Source organism: Hemiscyllium ocellatum, chromosome 9 (assembly GCF_020745735.1).
Source record: "Hemiscyllium ocellatum isolate sHemOce1 chromosome 9, sHemOce1.pat.X.cur, whole genome shotgun sequence".
In the NCBI taxonomy this organism is placed as follows: domain Eukaryota; kingdom Metazoa; phylum Chordata; class Chondrichthyes; order Orectolobiformes; family Hemiscylliidae; genus Hemiscyllium; species Hemiscyllium ocellatum.
Window position 1 is genome coordinate 105506131 of NC_083409.1, and position 18020 is coordinate 105524150.

Genomic DNA, 18020 nt, shown 5'->3' on the forward strand with positions numbered 1-18020 from the left:
TGTGGAACCTTATTGAAAACCTTGCTGAAGTCCAAATGCAGAACGCCTACTTTCATCAATTGTCATTTGCCCCTCTTCAAAAACCTCAGTTAAATTAGTCAGGTATGATTTCCCACACACAAAGCCAAGGTGACTCTCTGCAACCTTGTCTTTCCAAATACATGTAAATTATATCCCTCAGAATCCCCTCCAACAACTTACTCACACTGTTAGAGGCTCACTGGTTTATAGCTCTCTGGTTTTTCCTTACCACTTTTCTTAAATAATGGCACCACATTAGCTACCTTCCAGTCTTCTGACACCTCACCTGTGGCATCGCTGATACAAATATCTCAGCAAGGGGTCCTGCAATCTCTTCCCCACCATCCCACAAAGTTTTAGTATACCACCTGATCAGGTCCTGGGGATTTATCAACTTCTTTGCATTTTAAGACCTCCAGCACTTCCTCTTCTGTGATATTGACACTTTTCAAGACATCACTATTTATTTTCCTAAGTTGCCTAGCGTCCATGTCCTTCTGCATGGTAAATAATGACATGAAATATTTGTTTCATATCTCACCCATCTTCTGTAGTTCCATGTATAGACAAACTCATTGTTCTTTAAGGGACCTTAGTTTCTCCTTAGTTACTCTTCTGCGCTAATCTATTTGTAGAATCTCTTTGAACTCTCCTTAACCATATTTGCCAAAGATATCTCATGTCCACTTTTTGCCCTCCTGATTTCCCTCTTAACTATACTTGTACCATCCTTATACTCCTCGACGGATTCACTCGATCCTAGCTGGCTATACCTAACATGTGCCTCCATTCTTTTGACCAGAGTCTCGATTTCTTTTAGTCCAGCCAGCATTCTCTTCACCTAGCAGACTGGCTCTTTGCACTAACAGGAACACATTGTCTCTGAATCCTTGTTGGGTCATTTTTGAAGGTTTCCCACTTTCCAACCATCCTCTCACCAGCAAATAGCCTCTCACAATCAACTTTTGAAAATTCCTGCTTAATACCATCAAAATTGGCCTTACTCCAATTCAGAACTTGAGCTTTTATTTTAGATCTGGTCTACCCTTTTTCATAACTATTTTGAAACTAATAGCATAATGATCACTCGCATCAAAGTGTTCCCCCACTGACACCTCAGCCACCTGTTCTGTTTTGTTTCCCAGCGGAAGGTCAGGTTTTGTTCCTTCTCTAGCAGATACATCACATAATGAAGAAGAAAATGTTCTTGTACGCACATAACAAATTGCTCTCCATTCAAACCTTTAACACAATGACAGTCACAGTTTATGTTTGGAAAGTTAAAATCCCTGACTGTTACAAACTTACTGTTCTTATAGATAACTCAGATCTTACATATTTGCTTATCAATTTCCCACTAATGACTGGGGGGCTTATAGTACAATTCCTTTAAGGTGTTCATCCATTTCCTATTTCTCAGTTCCAACCATATAACTTCAGTAGATGTTCTGCCAGGAATATCCTCCCTAAGTACAACAGTAATGTTAAACAGTAATGTTAAACTGTAATGTTAAACAGTAATGTTAAACTGTAATGCCACTCCTCCTCTTCTCTTGCCCTTCTTTCTAACCTTCTTATAGCATCTAAACCCCAGGACATTAAGCTGACAGTGGTGCCCTTCCCTGAGCAACATTTCTATAATATCTACGATGTATCAGTCCCGTGTTCCCAACCATGCCCTGAGTTTATCTGCCTGTCAGACCTCTTGCATTGAGATAAATGCTGTTTGAACTTGGTCTGCCTGCATGTGACTCCAAGACTCCCAACAATGTGGTTGACTCTTAACTGTTGAAGGGTAGTTAGGGATGGGCAACACATTCTGATCAACCATATCTCCTGAAATCATTTTTTTATATAAAGAACAGCTCTCAGAATCAGCAGAGGCATAATGGGCCAAAGGCTTCCTCCTGTACTGTATCCAACTATGATTTTATAATTTATCTATCTTTATAATGTCAACTCTATCAAAGGACTGGCCTTATTCTTTGGAAGTTTCGCCGAATGCAGCTCATGAACTCGAGAAAGATTTCAACCGTTCATGACCTAATAAAAGTAAGTGGAGCTTGGATAGGGTAAATACACCAAGTTGTTTCCCCAGGGTGGGGGTGTCAAAAACTAGAGGGCATAGGTTTAAGCTGAGAGGGGAAAGCTGTAAAAGGGTTCTAAGAGGCAATGTTGTCATGTGGTGGGGATCGATTATGGAATGAGCAGCCAAAGGGAGCGGCGGAGGCTGGTACAATTACAGCATTTAAAAGGCATCTGAATGGGCATATGAATAGGAGAAAGTGAGGTCTGCAGATGCTGGAGATCAGAGCTGAAAGTGTGTTGCTGGAAAAGCGCAGCAGGTCAGGCAGCATCCAAGGAACAGGAAATTCAACGTTTCGGGCATAAGCCCTTCATCAGGAAAAATGAAGGGATTATGCCCGAAACGTCGAATTTCCTGTTCCTTGGATGCTGCCTGACCTGCTGTGCTTTTCCAGCAACACATTTTCAGCTCTGGTTATATGAATAGGTAGGGTTTAGAAAGGAGATGGGTCAAATGCTGACAAATGGAAGCAGATTTATTTAGGAAATCTGGCTGGCATGGATGAGTTGGACCGAAGGGCCTGTCTCCGTGTTGTACATCTCTGTGATTCTACTCCTTTACTATGAACAGGGATCCGTTGACTGGTAAAGGAAGCTGATTTGTTAAATAAGTAATTTTAACATCAATGCCAGGTCTGAATATTCTCCGTGGAACGCAATGTATTACTCCATCCCTTGACATCAACTTGCTCGGCAGCAATTACATTTTTTTTTCGTGTTTTACCCAAGCAGGCATTGAAATGATTATTTTGCCTGGAATGGTGCAGCTCACCCTGCAAAGAAATTATTTTATTATAGCTTCCCACAGGGGAGGATGTTTCATAAATGTTCAGTCAAAAAGAGTGGGGGGGGGGCTAGTAAAACGAAGCTTGCACTGCGAAATTCCTCACTTCTCTGAAGAAAACGAGAAGAGATGAAAGAGTGAGACTTTGCATGGGGTCACCATCATAGGGGCTACAGTCATTGGTGGGGACCACAAAGGAGACCGACAATGAATGTTAGAAGTGGGGTAAAGTGTTGCTTTTGCAGGTATAGAAAAAGCATAGAGAAAAGGGGTACAGCAAGAGAACCATTAACCCTGCAGGTATTTAGGGACTTTTCAGTGTATAACTGTGGTTAATTAAATACTAACTTTGGTGTGTAATTACTATAACAAAAAGTTATTTTTGTAAGGTTATGCTTTCAGCAAAAAGCTGAGATAACCGAAATGCTTGAGCTATACAAAATGATACAAGTTAATGAAATGTCCGAGGGTGGAATGTACCAGCAGAATTGATACAAAATGTTAAACCAGATCTTGACCAAATAAATGTACGTGTCAGCATTTACAGAGAGGAAGGTGGCCAACCTGGGGAAGGGGGAAGTAATAAGGGTGGGGCACAGCTGGGCAGTGGTCTGGTACAGTAAGAGAGATGGGGTAATTAGGAGTCTGGAGAGATGACCTCACTCAACTCAACTGTACTCAAGGGTATAAATGTACACTAACCTAAGTTCTAATTTGCTCATTTGCTTATGCAATTGAAGCCCTTAATGGAAGTTTGTAATAAATTGTCTTGTTTCCAGTTTTGGTGGTCTCGTCTAAATTTTATTGAATTTTGTTTCTAACAGATTTGGGGGCTTGTTCCGGGATCCCAAACTCCAGTCACTCGGCATTCTTGGAGAAATGGAGAAGGTGCACCTCACTGATTTCCCCTTGTTGCCGCGGTGGCTTGGGCGAACGAGATCCAGACTGAGAGACCCTGGAAACAAGATGGGCAGACACGATACGGCGGGTTTGGTGGGGTAACTCATGTGCACAAGACCCGGGTAAGGAAAAGGTCTGAAATAAGTATTATCGCGGTGACCGGGGTAGACAGCGGGTTTTGTTTTGTTGTCAGTCTTTGCCACGAGCAAGACGCACTAAGACACGACGGGTTGGTCGGGTAACTCTTATGGACTTAAGACCCGCATTCGGGGGCGGCTGGGATTTGCAGCAGTACTTGCTGTTTTGCCATGGTTCTGGGTGCACTGAGACGTGGTGGTTTGTCAGGTAACTCTTATGCACACAAGACCGATCTAGATTTGCAACGACATTTGCTGTTAGTCTTTGCCACGGACAAGGTGAACTAAGATGCGGCGGGTTGCCACAAGCGAGGCGCACTGAGACACGACGGGTTGGTCGGGTAACTCTTATGGACTTAAGACCTGCATTCGCGGACGGCCGGGACTTGCAGCAGTACTTGCTGTTTCACCGTGGTTCTGGGTGCACTGGAACGTGGTGGGTTGGTCAGCATTCGCAGACGGCCGGGATTTGCAGCAGTACTTGCTGTTTCGCCGGGGTGCGAAGGGCACTAAGACATGGTAGTTTGGTCGGGTTACTCTTGTGTACATAAGACCTGGGTAAAGGTAAAATTCGGGTGACCTAGATTGGCAACGGTTTTTGACGTCTGCTATTGCCACGGGACGGGGCGCGCATTCGACCAGGTAACTTTTGTGCACAGACCAAGGTATGAAAATTGACCTTTAAGTATTACCTTAGTGGTTGGTTCCGTACGAGAAGTACGGGGAAATTGGCACCTTAAAAAAATAGAGAATAAAGGTCTTTAATTAGCTAGATTAACCTAACAAGTAAGGTGTCTAACTGATTCAATCATCCAGCCTTAGACCGGTTATTAAGAGGGGAAACCCCCACGTGGAGATTAGGACCCTGAAGTGGGTGTGGAAGAAGGTAACACCAAATTTCAGAGAGGTTAATTGAAATTATATAAAGAAAACGGCCGAGTATTAAAATGGGAAATAAGAATAGCAATTTAGATGTAGAAGGGGACATGAGAGGGACGTCTGAGGACCACATCCCAATGGGCAGTCATTTAGGAACAATGTTAAGAGATTGGAAGTACAATCCTCGGATGCGAGAAAAGGATAAAAAATAAATGATAAAATGTCAATGAAAAACAGCCTTCCAGTCAGGAGGAATCAGATTATGTTTCATGTCAGAAGGGCTAGTAGCTGAAGGGCGACTGAGGGTGCACTTCGTAACTAATTCAAAAGCTAGAGGAGTCGTTGTGGGAAACTCAAAGTGTCTGTGAAACATGGTGTCTGTGTGTGTGAGAGAGAGAGAGAGAGAGAGAGAGAGAAGAGCTGTCCAGCTAGTAGAAAGTTTAACCCTTTGTGATTCAATGTGAATGCACATTTGTTTGTTGGAGATTGAATGTTCCTTGGAGCTTGAGATCCGGGACTGTTTTGAATCTGATTTCTATTATGGAAATTTTAACATGATTTCTTTTAAGGTTAAGGATTTTGCAAGATTATGAAATAAAATGTTCTTTTTACAGATCATAACTGCCTTACTATCAGTTTCTAACTAATCGCTTTTATCCCTACATCAAAGTGATTTATGGAGGATAGTTGAAGTTTTAACTTAAATAGACAAATCCTTTTAAGGCAGCTCTGGTTATTTCACGACCTATAGCATTGTAATTGAACATTGACTGGTCAGGAATACTTGGGAGTTTCTGGATCAGTGGTGCTGGAAGAGCACAGCAGTTCAGGCAGCATCCAAGGAGCAGTAAAATCGACGTTTCGGGCAAAAGCCCTTCATCAGGAATAAAGGCAGTGAACCTGAAGCATGGAGAGATAAGCTAGAGGAGGGTGGGGGTGGGGAGAGAGTAGCAATGGGTGAGTGGGGGAGGGGATGAAGGTGATAGGTCAGGGAGGAGAGGGTGGAGTGGATAGGTGGAAAAGGAGCTAGACAGGTAGGACAAGTCCGGACAAGTCATAGGGACAGTGCTGAGCTGGAAGTTTGGAACTAGGGTGAGGTGGGGGGAGGGGAAATGAGGAAACTGTTGAAGTCCACATTGATGTCCTGGGGTTGAAGTGTTCCAAAGCGGAAGATGAGGCGTTCTTCCACCAGGCGTCTGGTGGTGGGGGAGCGGGGCGAAGGAGACCCAGGACCTCCATGTCCTTGGCAGAGTGGGAGGGGGAGTTGAAATGTTGGGCCATGGGGCGGTGTGGTTGATTGGTGCAGGTGTCCCGGAGGACTAGTTTTGGATTTGAATGAGGGGACTGGAACTGGTGATTGTGGTGGATTTCAGAGTTGGGAACTGGGTGCATTTTGCATTTTGAATATTAAACAGTGAATAAATGAATTTATAATATATAAATATATATTTACAAGTAAGATTCCAAAATGTATAGTTAGAAACAGGCTTTAAAGAAAAGCAAGCATAAATTGATAAATTGTATTTGAGATTACAGGGAGCAAGAAATATTGCAACATTTCTTTAAAAGAATCAAGGTCTAAACAAAACATTGGGTGATGAGGAATGGCCATGAGGTTGCCCTAAAGCTGTTCAGTTGATTAAATTGGCTCAGCAATTGATCTGGCAACGTAACATGAGAAGCAGAAACGGAAGGCAAAACTAATGATAACCACGGTTAATGAGGTAATAAAGAAAAGGACAAAACTAAAAGGATAATGAAACCGAAATGGTGGCGGGCAGCATGTTGAAAATAAAGGGAGGGGAAGGGATCTGGGAGGAGATGTTAAGGGGTCTGTGGACAGGAACAAGGATCAAAGTGGAAATCCCCACAGGTGGGATGTTATTACTGTGAAAGGGCGGGTCACTTTAAGAGAGAGTGTCCAGATCCGAAAAAGGAAGCAAAGGCAGTACCGTTTATGAACCTTGATGAAAAATAGGGGTAAAAAATGAGGTCTGCAGATGCTGAAGATCACAGTTGAAAATGTGTTGCTGGTTAAAGCACAGCAGGTTAGGCAGCATCTCAGGAATAGGGAATTCGACGTTTCGAGCATAAGCTCTGGAAAAATAGGGGTGTCAGGGGTTCCTGCCCCCCGGGGACCCACCAGGAACCCTTGATAAATTTAAAGATGGGACCTTACAAAGAGGATGTAGTTTTCCTAGTCGATACGGGGGCAGCAAGGTCATCCTTAAAGTTTAAGCCCAAGGGAGTGGGACCGAAAAAAAAGTTAATTGGATTATGGCAACAGTTTTGTGATGAGAGGCATGAAGAATCAGTTTTGCGTTCATGACGAGATATTGCCACCAAATTGGGGATTGAATTAACTGCAAAAGGTGTTATGGAATCTGTTGATGTTCTTAAAAATGAATGTCTCGAGCAAAACAATGACAGAAACAGAACGAGAAGTCACAAGTGATGGGTAAACAAACAGAACTGCGCGATTACTGCTTTTAAAATGTTTTAATCACTTGTGTTTCCATTCTGAATTATACAATATATAATTAATAATTAATATTTATAATAATTCAACTGTGTTAACCTGAATCAATATTAATTGGCAGGATTCCTTCATACATTCTCAGTGACCTGTCATATTGATTCACGGTTAATTTAAAACATGACTGCATTAATTCATTGTTAATTAAAGAATGGAAAGCTACATTACTGGCCAGAGTGTGTGCAGGCAGTGGTAGCAATAGCCTTATTGGCAGAGAAGAGTCGGAGCTGAAAATGTGTTGCTGGTTTTCAGCTGTGATCTCCAGCATCTGCAGACCTCATTTTTTTAACAAGAGGAGAGTCGGAAACTTACTTTTAGGGGAGCCTCAGTAGTCAGTATCCTCCCATCAGGTACGGTCAGGAGAAGAAAGGGGCATGATTAGAAGAGCTGCTCTGAGGGAATGGAAAGGAGACATCCGGTGGCTGAGGGAGTGGTACCAGCCAAAAACAAATTCCCCAATGTGGACCCACGTTGGAAGGGTATGGATGAACACGATAGAGGAAAAATGAGGGACTTTCGAGAAATGGTCATTTTGGGTATTAAAGAAGCAGCAGCTAAATCTCTGAATTCTTTAAAAGCCTTTGAAGTAAGACGGGAAAAGGAGGAAGCCTCGTCAGCCTTTTTACAGAGATTAAAAGAAGCCACTAGAAAATATTCGGGAATGAATCCCGATGATCCAGTAGCGCAGGGACGTTTAAAGGTCCAATTTGTGACTAAATCATGGTCGGACATACAAAAGAAATTACAGAAATTAGGATGCTGGAGTGAAAAACAGATCGAAGATCTGTGATAGGAGGCACAGAAAGTGTCTGTGAAAAGGGAAGAGGAGAAACAAAAACAAAAAGCTAAAATAATGGCTGCAGCAGTTGAAGAAATTACGACGAGAAAGTTAGAATCAGAGAACAGAGGAGGACAAGAGAGACAGAGAGCAGATGGTAGGGGAAGGAAGCAACTGGCAGGATGTTATTACTGTGAAAAACAGGACATTTTAAAAGACAATGTCCAAGGTTAAAACACCAAAGAGAAGCGGTATCATTGATGATTTTTGATGAAGATTAGGGGAGTCAGGGGTTCCCTTCTCCTGAGACCCACCGGGAACCCTTAATAAATTTAAAGGTGGGACCTGAAGGAGAGGAAACAGTATTTTTAGTGGATACAGGAGCAGCACGATCATCTCTAAGCTTTAGACCTAGCGGTGTTAAATTAACTAACAAAGGTCTCAAGGTTTCTGGAGTAAAAGGCAAAGACTTCTTAAATCAGAATGCAGGATAATGGCTCACAGACTGTAGGAACTTGAAATATGAGACAATCTTAACAGAACAGGATGACCTTGTGTTAGTCACAGACAGTGGCTTGAATCCAGCTGCATTTCTGGGCGGAGAGAGAGCGGGGTGGCCCCTGGCAATCCAGAACATGACTGCCTTGATATTACTGAATATCAGACTAAAGTGCGAAGGAACTTAAGAGACGTATCGTTGCATACGGGAGCTCGGTTGTTTATCGACGGATGATCGAGGGTAAAAGGCACAATGAATATACTGTAGTAGACCGGATAGAGGGAAGCATTATCGAGGCTGAAAGACTGCCTAACAGCTGGTCAGAGTTCAATGAGAAGTTTTTAAAGAACTATATTGTGACGCTTGGCTCTTCTTTGTCTATTCTTAGGAATAAAGGCCTGTTGGTACAGACACTGCCACTCGAGTTTGCAGTACATCGAATACAACCGGGTGATTGGGTCCTGATCAAGACCTGGAAAGATACCAAACTGCACCCGAGCTGGGAGGGACCATTCCTAACCTTCCTAACTAGTGAAACAGCTAATCGGACTGCTGAGAAAGGGCGGAGTCATCACACTCGCGTTAAAGGTCCTGTGAACGCCCTAAAGGCGGAGTGGCACACTCATCCTACAGACAACCCTTAAGAAAGAAAGAATGAACTGAGAAAAAAGACTCTTTTAACGTTTGCTGATATATATATATATAGTTATTGATTGTAAGGGCTATGTGGACTTACCTCTCCCTGACACCTAAAAGGTTAAGACAGGATGGTAGGCAGGATTCAGAGATGGGTAGATACTGGTATAGTATTGTAATGTTAGTAGTACTAACTATTCAGGGAAGTGGGAAAACTCACTTCACTACGCTGTGCCAGAATTATGCTAAACAAGAGGGACTTGCCGACTGTTGGGTCTGTGCAAAGGTCCCACACCATGGCGAATCTGGGATCCCCACCTCAGTAATACCGCTCACTAAAAAAGAAGTATATGATGTACAATAATTTGATGTGGGTTCAAGTAATACAAAGTGGAGATCTGAAAGGAGCAAATATAACTTTGCAGGATGGTCCCCAAGGCCAACCCCGAAAAATCAGGGCGCTATTGATAGTCTTAGAATTTCCCCACCGAAAGGAGCAGTGAATCCCACCTGTTTCTGTAATCGGAATGATGCTACACCTTTCCAACTGGGAAAATCATCTTGTGTCCACACCAGTCAAGCCACTGCCACGACCACTCCCTGAATATTAAATGGAACATATTGGGTATGCGGTCTGAAGACCAATCCATTTATTCCCGGGAAAAAAATATGTTAGTGTGATCGAATGTGTCATGTTATGAAGTTGACAAAACACTTCCCCAAAACCAGAAAGGTTGGAGAGGCTGCTGTTACCTCGCTTATATAGTCCCTCACCTCCGAATAGAAAAACAGGAGCCCAACCTGAGAAAGGAGGGGGGGATAAGACGTAAGACCTGAGAGGTCTCTGAAGGAGACCATCTACTGTGGACACTACTCCCAAACTACAGCACTACAAGGGCAGGGATGGAAATACAGAAACTGGCGGCTGCCCTTGAAAATTTAATTCATTATACCACCGGCACGATGGGAGAAACTCAATCCCAAATATCGGCCATAACCACCGAAATGATTGCCACGAGACTAACAGCTTTACAAAATCGAATGGCTTTACACTATCTTTTGGCCGAAAAAAGGGGAACCTGTGCTCTGATCGGTAAAGAATGTTGCACCTTCATCCCAGACACCTCTTCCATCGTGGAAGATAAGGCAGAAATAGTAAAGAAAAAGATAAGCAATATAAGAGAAATTGGAGATGAACTCCGAAAAGATGAAGGATGGGAATGGGCATGGGGATGTGGATGGGGTAACTGGAGATTGACCGGGTGGGAAAATGGTTAGTGAATTTAGGCATTTATGCGCTACTAATGCGCTGTGGGCGGCACGGTGGCACAGTGGTTAGCACTTCTGCCTCACAGCGCCTGAGACCCGGGTTCAGTTCCCAACTCAGGCGACTGACTGTGTGGAGTTTGCACGTTCTCCCCGTGTCTGCGTGGGTTTCCTCCGGGTGCTCCGGTTTCCTCCCACAGTCCAAAGATGTGCGGGTCAGGTGAATTGGTCACGCTAAATTGCCCACAGTGTTAGGTAAGGGGTAAATGTAAGGGTATGGGTGGGTTTCGCTTCGGCGGGTCGGTGTGGACTTGTTGGGCCAAAGGGCCTGTTTCCACACTGTAAGTCTAATCTAATCTAATCTAATAATTGTAGGTTTACTGATAGGGTTTAATGTGTTAAAATGGATAATGACTAAGGTGGTAATGTCTTTGGGAGGACAACAACCAATAATGGTACAAACTTAGAAGGACAAAAATGACTAGATTGTGAAAATGACTATAGAGTGAAAAAAGGGCTGAAAATAAGATTGCAAAAACAACAAATGGTTAAGAAAAGAAATGGGGGAATTGTTAGAAATGGGGTAAAGTATTGTTTTTGCAGGTATAGAAAAAGCATACAGAAAAGGGGTACAGCAAGAGAACCATTAACCCTGCAGGTATTTAGGGACTTTTCAGTGTATAACTGCGGTTAATTAAATACTAACTTTGGTGCGTAATTACTACAACAAAAAGTTATTTTTGTAAAGTTATGCTTTCAGCAAAAAGCTGAGATAACCGAAATGCTTGAGCTATACAAAATGATACAAGTTAATGAAATGTCTGAGGATGAAATATGCCAGCAGAATTGATACAAAATGTTAAACCAGATCTTGACCAAATAAATGTATGTGTCAGCATTTACAGATAGGAAGGTGGCCAACCTGGGGAAGGGGGAAGTAATAAGGGTGGAGCGCAGCTGGGCAGTGGTCTGGTACAGTAAGAGAGATTGGGTAATTAGGAGTCTGGAGAGATGACCTCACTCAGCTCAACTGTACTCAAGGGTATAACTGTACACTAACCTAAGTTCTAATTTGCTCATTTGCTTATGCAATTGAAGCCCTTATTTGCAAGTTTGTAATAAATTGTCTTGTTTCCAGTTTTGGTGGTCTCGTCTAAATTTTATTGAATTTTGTTTCTAACATGAAGAAATTCAGTTCACAAGAAAATGATAAGACGTGTTCCAGAACCAGGGGTGATATCTGAGGAAATATTTAAGGGTAATGTCGTCAGTATGGTACTTAAGATTGAGATGAGAAATTTCTTCACCCAGAGAGTGGTGAGCCTGTGGAATTCTCTGCCAGAGAAAGTGTTTGAGGCCATAACATTGAATGTTTTTAAGAACAGATTATAGTTCTTAAGTCTAAAGGGATCAAACGATATGGGGAGAAGATTCATTTAATTATTTAGTTGATGATCCTTTTAACTTCATTTCTTATTTTCAAACTTATACTATGAATCATTGTAAGGCAACTAACACTTTTTTCTTTATTTCTCCTTTTTGAATCTGAGATTTATAGTTCACAAAGAGTGATGTTGGAAAAGCACAGCTGGTCAGGCAGCATCCGAGGAGCAGGAGAGTTGATGTTTCGGGCAGAAGCCCTTTTCTAGGCTTGATGAAGGGTTCTGCCCGAAATGTCAACTCTCCTGCTCCTCAGATGCTGCCTGACCTGCTGGGCTTTCCCAGCACCACACCTTATCAACTCTGACTCTCAAGCGCCTGCTGTCCTCACGTTCCCCGTCTAAGATTTGCAACAAGGTACTTTGTACCTAAGATTGCATTGTCAGGGGTGTCATTGTACTAAAACCGAAACAGCATCAGAGGTTCACCTTTCCATCTCTGTAGACACCACCCTTTCTGCTCCTCCACTATCAGCCATCTGTCATTCCACCCTGGAGTCCGGGACTATGCTGATACCAGCGCTGTCCTTTTCTGCCGACACTAACACTGTCCTTTTCACCTTCTCTGGCACCATACTTTTCGCCATCACTGGCACCACCCTTTTCGCCATCACTGGCACCACCCTTTTCGCCATCACTGGCAGCGTCCTTTTCCCCATCACTGGCACCGTCACTGGCATCATCATTTTCACCGTCACTGGCACTGTCCTTTTTGCCGTCACTGGCACCGTCCTTTTCCCCATCACTGCCACTGTTGCTTCCATGTCACATGCACCTGAGCTAGGGATGGTTGCATTGTGTAGTTCCCAGATCTCCTCTGATGTTGGGCATTGTCCGATGGGATCCTGGTGCTCCTTTTCTGATATCGCCACCCCAGATGAAACGGGGGAACAATATGATCATATTGAAGCAGACTCGAAGGGCTGAATGGCCTACGCCTGTTCCTATTTTCTATGTTTCTATGTTATGATGTGATTCTGCCCCACTAGCTACCTGACAAAGAAGCAGTGCTCTGAAAGCTTGTTATTCCAAATAAATCTGTTGTTATGTGACCTGATGTTGTGTGATTTTTAACTTTGTCTGCCCTAGTCCAACACCAGCACCTCCACATCATGATGTGATGTGATCAATATTCTGACAAAGGCCTCAAACTGAAGCAAGGTTATAATTTGATTCTGGGTTGTGGGATGGGGATCTCCCCTGCATAAATCTGAGGAGTGCTGGATGCTACCTGAAGCCTTAATAGCCGTGGTTGTGATGTAGCTGGCGCATATTATTGGTATTCTGACTTGTTTTGGACTCAATGCAGTGAGTTCAAACTCTACTCTGAAGAGCTGAGGAAATCAGCTAGGCTGCCCTTTCACTGCAGCAGGGACACCACACTGCCTTTTTGACAATGCTGTCTGTCAAGTGAGATGTTCTAGATTAGCTTCTAGATTACAGCTGAAAATGTATTGCTGGTTAAAGCACAGCAGGTTAGGCAGCATCCAAGGAATAGGAAATTCGACGTTTCGGGCATAAGCCCTTCATCAGGAAGGGCTTCTAGATTAGATTCCCTACAGTGTGGAAACGGGCCCTTCAGCCCAACAAGTCCACACCGACCCTCCGAACAGCAAGGCACCCTGACCTATACCCCTACATTCACCCCTGACTAATGCACTTAACACTACGGGCAATTTAGCATGGCCATCTTTGGACTGTGAGGAGAAAATGAGGACTGCAGATGCTGGAGATCAGAGCTGAAAATGTGTTGCTGGAAAAGCGCAGCAGGTCAGACAGCATCCAAGGAACAGGAGATTCGACATTTCGGGCATAAGCCTGAAGAAGGGCTTATGCCCGAAATGTCGAATCTCCTGTTCTTTGGATGCTGCCTGACCTGTTGCGCTTTTCCAGCAACACATTTTCATGGGAGGAAACCAGAGCACCTGAAGGAAACCCACGCATACACAGGGAGAATGTGCAAACTCCACACAGACAGTTGCCCGAGGCGGGAATTGAACCCAGGTCCTTGGCGCTGTGAGGCAGCAGTGCTAAATAAAGACACTGTTTGACAAGGCGTCAATTGAAGTTAGGATGTTATTTTGAAGATGAACATTGCAATTCACTGCTTGCACCTTTTCTTAGAACATATATTGCATCCTCTTGATGGATTTAAGAAAAATCTCTATTGCATTCCCACAGTCACACGCTGACCTATCAGACTCTTCCTTCTTGGTGCGTTCAGTTCAGTTGCTGGCTAATGTTGACCACATGATGTTGATCTTCGGGGGATTCAGTGATGATTCACTGCTTTTTATGTACAGTGTACACCTGGGCAATTTTCCACGTTGTTGGGTAGATGCCAATGCTGTAACTGTACTGGAACAGTTTGGCTAGGGGAGCAGAAAGTTTTGGAGCACAAGCCTTTAGTACCATTACCAGAATGTTGTGAGGGCCCATAGCCTTTGCAGTATCCAGTATCTCCAGCTGTTTCTTGATATCACGTGGAGTTGAATCAATTTAGCTGAAGATCTGGTAAGTGTGATGCTGGGGACTACTGGAGGAGGCTGAAATAGATCATCCATTTGCCACATAGGGATGAAGATCACTGTGAAAGACTCACCCTTACCTTTTACACTGAGATGTTGGGCTCTTCTATCATTGAGGATGAGGATATCTGTGGAACCTCATCCTCCAGTGTGTCATTTAATTGTCCACTACAATTCACAACTAGTTATGGCCAAACTGCAGAGTTTATCAATTATTTGGGACTTCACTCAGTTCTGTCTATCACTTGCTGCTCATGCTGTTTGAATGCAAGTAGCCCTGTTTGGCAGCTTCTAAACTTGTCCATCCACATCAACATTCCAGTCAAGGAAGCACATCATTTCCTCTCCTTCTTCAGAATGCTAGGAAAATGCAACATGTCGACAATGACTTTTATCAATTTTTATAGACGCACCATCGAAAGCATCCTGTCCAGATGCATCACAACTTGGTATGATACTGCTCTGCCCAAGACTGGAAGAAATTACAGATTTGTGAACACAGCCCAGTCCATCACAAAAACCAGCCCTCCTCCCATTGACTTGGGAAAGCAGCCAACATAATCAAAGATCCCTCCCGTCCCAGTTATACTCTCTTCCATCGGGTAGAAGATACAAAAGTTTGAAAACAAAGCAACAGATTCAAGACAACTTCTTCACCACTATTACCAGACTTATGAATGAAGTTAGTTTTTCTCTGTCACTGTAACACTACATTCTACATTCTGTTCTATTACCCTGATGTACTTATGTAAGGTATGATTTGTCTGGATAGCACACAAAGCAATACTTTTCACTGTATCTTGCATGTGACAAAAATCAAATCAAAGGGTATTTTCAATGTGAAGGCAGGACTTTGTCCCCACAAGGACTGTGTGATGGTCACTCATACCATACTGTCATGGACAGATGCACCTGCAGCTGGCAGATTGGTAAGGATGAGGTTGAGTATGTTATTCCCTCCTTTTGGTTGCCCTTACCACTTGTCACAGACCCAGACTAGCAGCTATGTCCTTTAGGACCAGACCAGCTCAATCAGTATTACTGCTGCTGAGCATTCTTTGTAATGGACATTAAAATTCCCCACCCACAGTACATCCTGTGCCCTTGCCATCCTCAGTGCTTCCTGCAAATGTTGTTCAACTTGGAGCGATACTGATTCATCAGCCGGAGGAGAACGGTACGTGGGGATCAGCAGGAGGTTTCCTTGCCCATGTTTAACCTGAAGCCATCGGAATTCATGGAGTCTGGATTCAATGTTGAGGACTCCCAGGGCAACTCCCTCCCAACTGTATACCACTGTGTCACCGCCACCTTTGCTAGCTCTGTCCTGCCAATGGGACAGGATATATCCATGTTACAGAACAAAAAGATCGCAGTCTGAGGAAATGTAGGACACATGAGGTAAGAAGGAAGGTCTTCTCTCAGTGGGTATTTGTGGAATTCTCTGCCAAAGAGAGATATGGGAGCAAAGTCATTGTAAATGTTTAAGCAAGAAACAGCTAGATTTCTAAAGCTCCTAGGCATCAAGGGATATGCAGAGAGAGCAGCAATGTGGAATTTTTTGATGAGATTAGATTCTTTTTAAGATTAGATTACTTACAGTGTGGAAACAAGCCCTTCAGCCCAACAAGTCCACACCGACCCGCCGAAGCGCAACCCACCCATACCCCTACATTTACCCCTTACCTAACACTACAGGCAATTTAGCATGGCCAATTCACCTGACCCGCACATCTTTGGAGTGTGGGAGGAAACCGGAGCACCCGGAGGAAACCCACGCAGACACGGGGAGAACGTGCAAACTCCACACAGTCAGTCGCCTGAGGCGGGAATTGAACCCAGGTCTCTGGCGCTGTGAGGCAGCAGTGCTAACCACTGTGCCACCCACAGAAACACTTAAGCAGAAACAGAAGAGAAGTAGTTTGAGAAACTCAGCAGGTCTGGCAGCATCTGTGGAGAAAAAGCAGAGTTAACGTTTCAAGTCCAGTGACTCTTCCTCAGAATGAGAGGATCAGTCATGACCATGTTGAATAATGGAGTCAGCTTGATGGGTGTTTCTATGTCCGCATGGTTATAGTTAAGACTAACATGAGGAGAACCTTCTTTGCTCATAGGTTTGTGAATCTTTGCAAATCTCGATCACGAAGGTTTGTTGACGTACGTTGTTGATGATGTTTAAGGCCGAGAAAGACAGTTTTTGATGTCTGAGGGAAACAAAAGATACAGGGGACAGGCAGGAATATGGGTCCCGGAGGAATAGGCACAAAGATCAGGAATGGTGGAGAGGTTTTAATGGATTGTGTGCTTCTGCTTCAACTGCTTGTGCTTTCAAATATGTTCTTTGCTGATTTCCAATATTTATGCTTGGTTAGAAACATAGCAAATAGGAATAGGAGTAGGTCATTCACTACTTTGAGCCTGTTCTGCCATTCAGTATCATCATGGTTGATCATCCAACTCAGTTTCCTGTTCCCATTTCCCCCCTGTACCTTTTGATCCCTTTAGCCCAAAGAACTGCACAGTGGCTCAGTGGTTAGCACCGTCTGCCTCTCAGTACCAGGGTCCCAGGTTCGATTCTAGTCTTGGGCGACTGTCTGTGTGGGGTTTGCACATTCTCCCCCTGTCTACATGGGTTTTTCTCTGGGTGCTCTGGCTTCCTCCCACAGTCCAAAGAGGTGCAGACCAGGTGAATTAGCCATGTTAAATTGCCCCTCGTGTTTGGTGCATTAGCCAGAGGGGAGTGGGTGGGTTACTCTTCGGAGGGTCAGTGTGGACTTGTTGGGCCAAAGGGCCTATTTCCACACTGTAGGGAATCTAATCAAACTACTTCTTGAAAATGTTTTGGCCTCAAACTCTTTCCATGGTCAAGAATTTCACAGATTCACATTCTCTGGGTAAAGTATTCTTTCCTCATCTCAGTCCTATGTGGCCTACTCTACGTCCTTAAACAATGACCCCGGATCTGGATTCCTAGGTGATCAGGAGCATCCTTCCTGTGTTTACTCAGTCTAGTTCAGCTGGAATTTGATAGGTTCAACCTCCCCCACCTCATTCTTCCATACTCTGGTGAATATAGCCCTAATTGATCCCACCTCTCTTCATACCTCAGTCCTGCCATCCCAGGAATCAACAGATAAAAGCAAACAAAATGTTGTAGAAGGACTGATTTTGGTGATTCCATTGTGATAGATTCGATGCCCTCACTTATAACACTGGCTTAGGATTCCATCTCCATGAGAATAAGATACAACAAAAGTGTTTTTTTCATGTATTGATGAAGGTGAGAGATTGCAATCCTTTCACTGCAGACACATGGAGGCTGTATGATGATAGTTGAAGAGGTAAAAAAAAGAGTTGGTGAAACTTTAGGTTTTGCTGTTAGAAGGTCAAACTTACCAAAATGATTAAACATGCCGGGCCAATGAAACTCCATATAAAGTTGTTTTCAGTGCTGAGCCAGCAACTGTTGGAGAAAGAATGCAAAAATAATTGTGAGAAAGTAACTCCTTCTTCAAAAAACCCAGCAGTTTTC

General features: G+C 43.6%; 1 protein-coding gene across 1 annotated transcript in view; it reads right to left on the minus strand.

Moving 5' to 3' along the window:
* The window catches only part of adgrl4 (adhesion G protein-coupled receptor L4), a 163738-nt gene that overhangs the window by 30661 nt on the left and 115057 nt on the right, over nt 1-18020 (minus strand). Inside the window, exon 12 of the mRNA XM_060830634.1 lies at nt 17885-17951. Coding sequence (XP_060686617.1) covers nt 17885-17951 — 67 coding nt within the window. The remainder of the gene's footprint in view (nt 1-17884; nt 17952-18020) is intronic.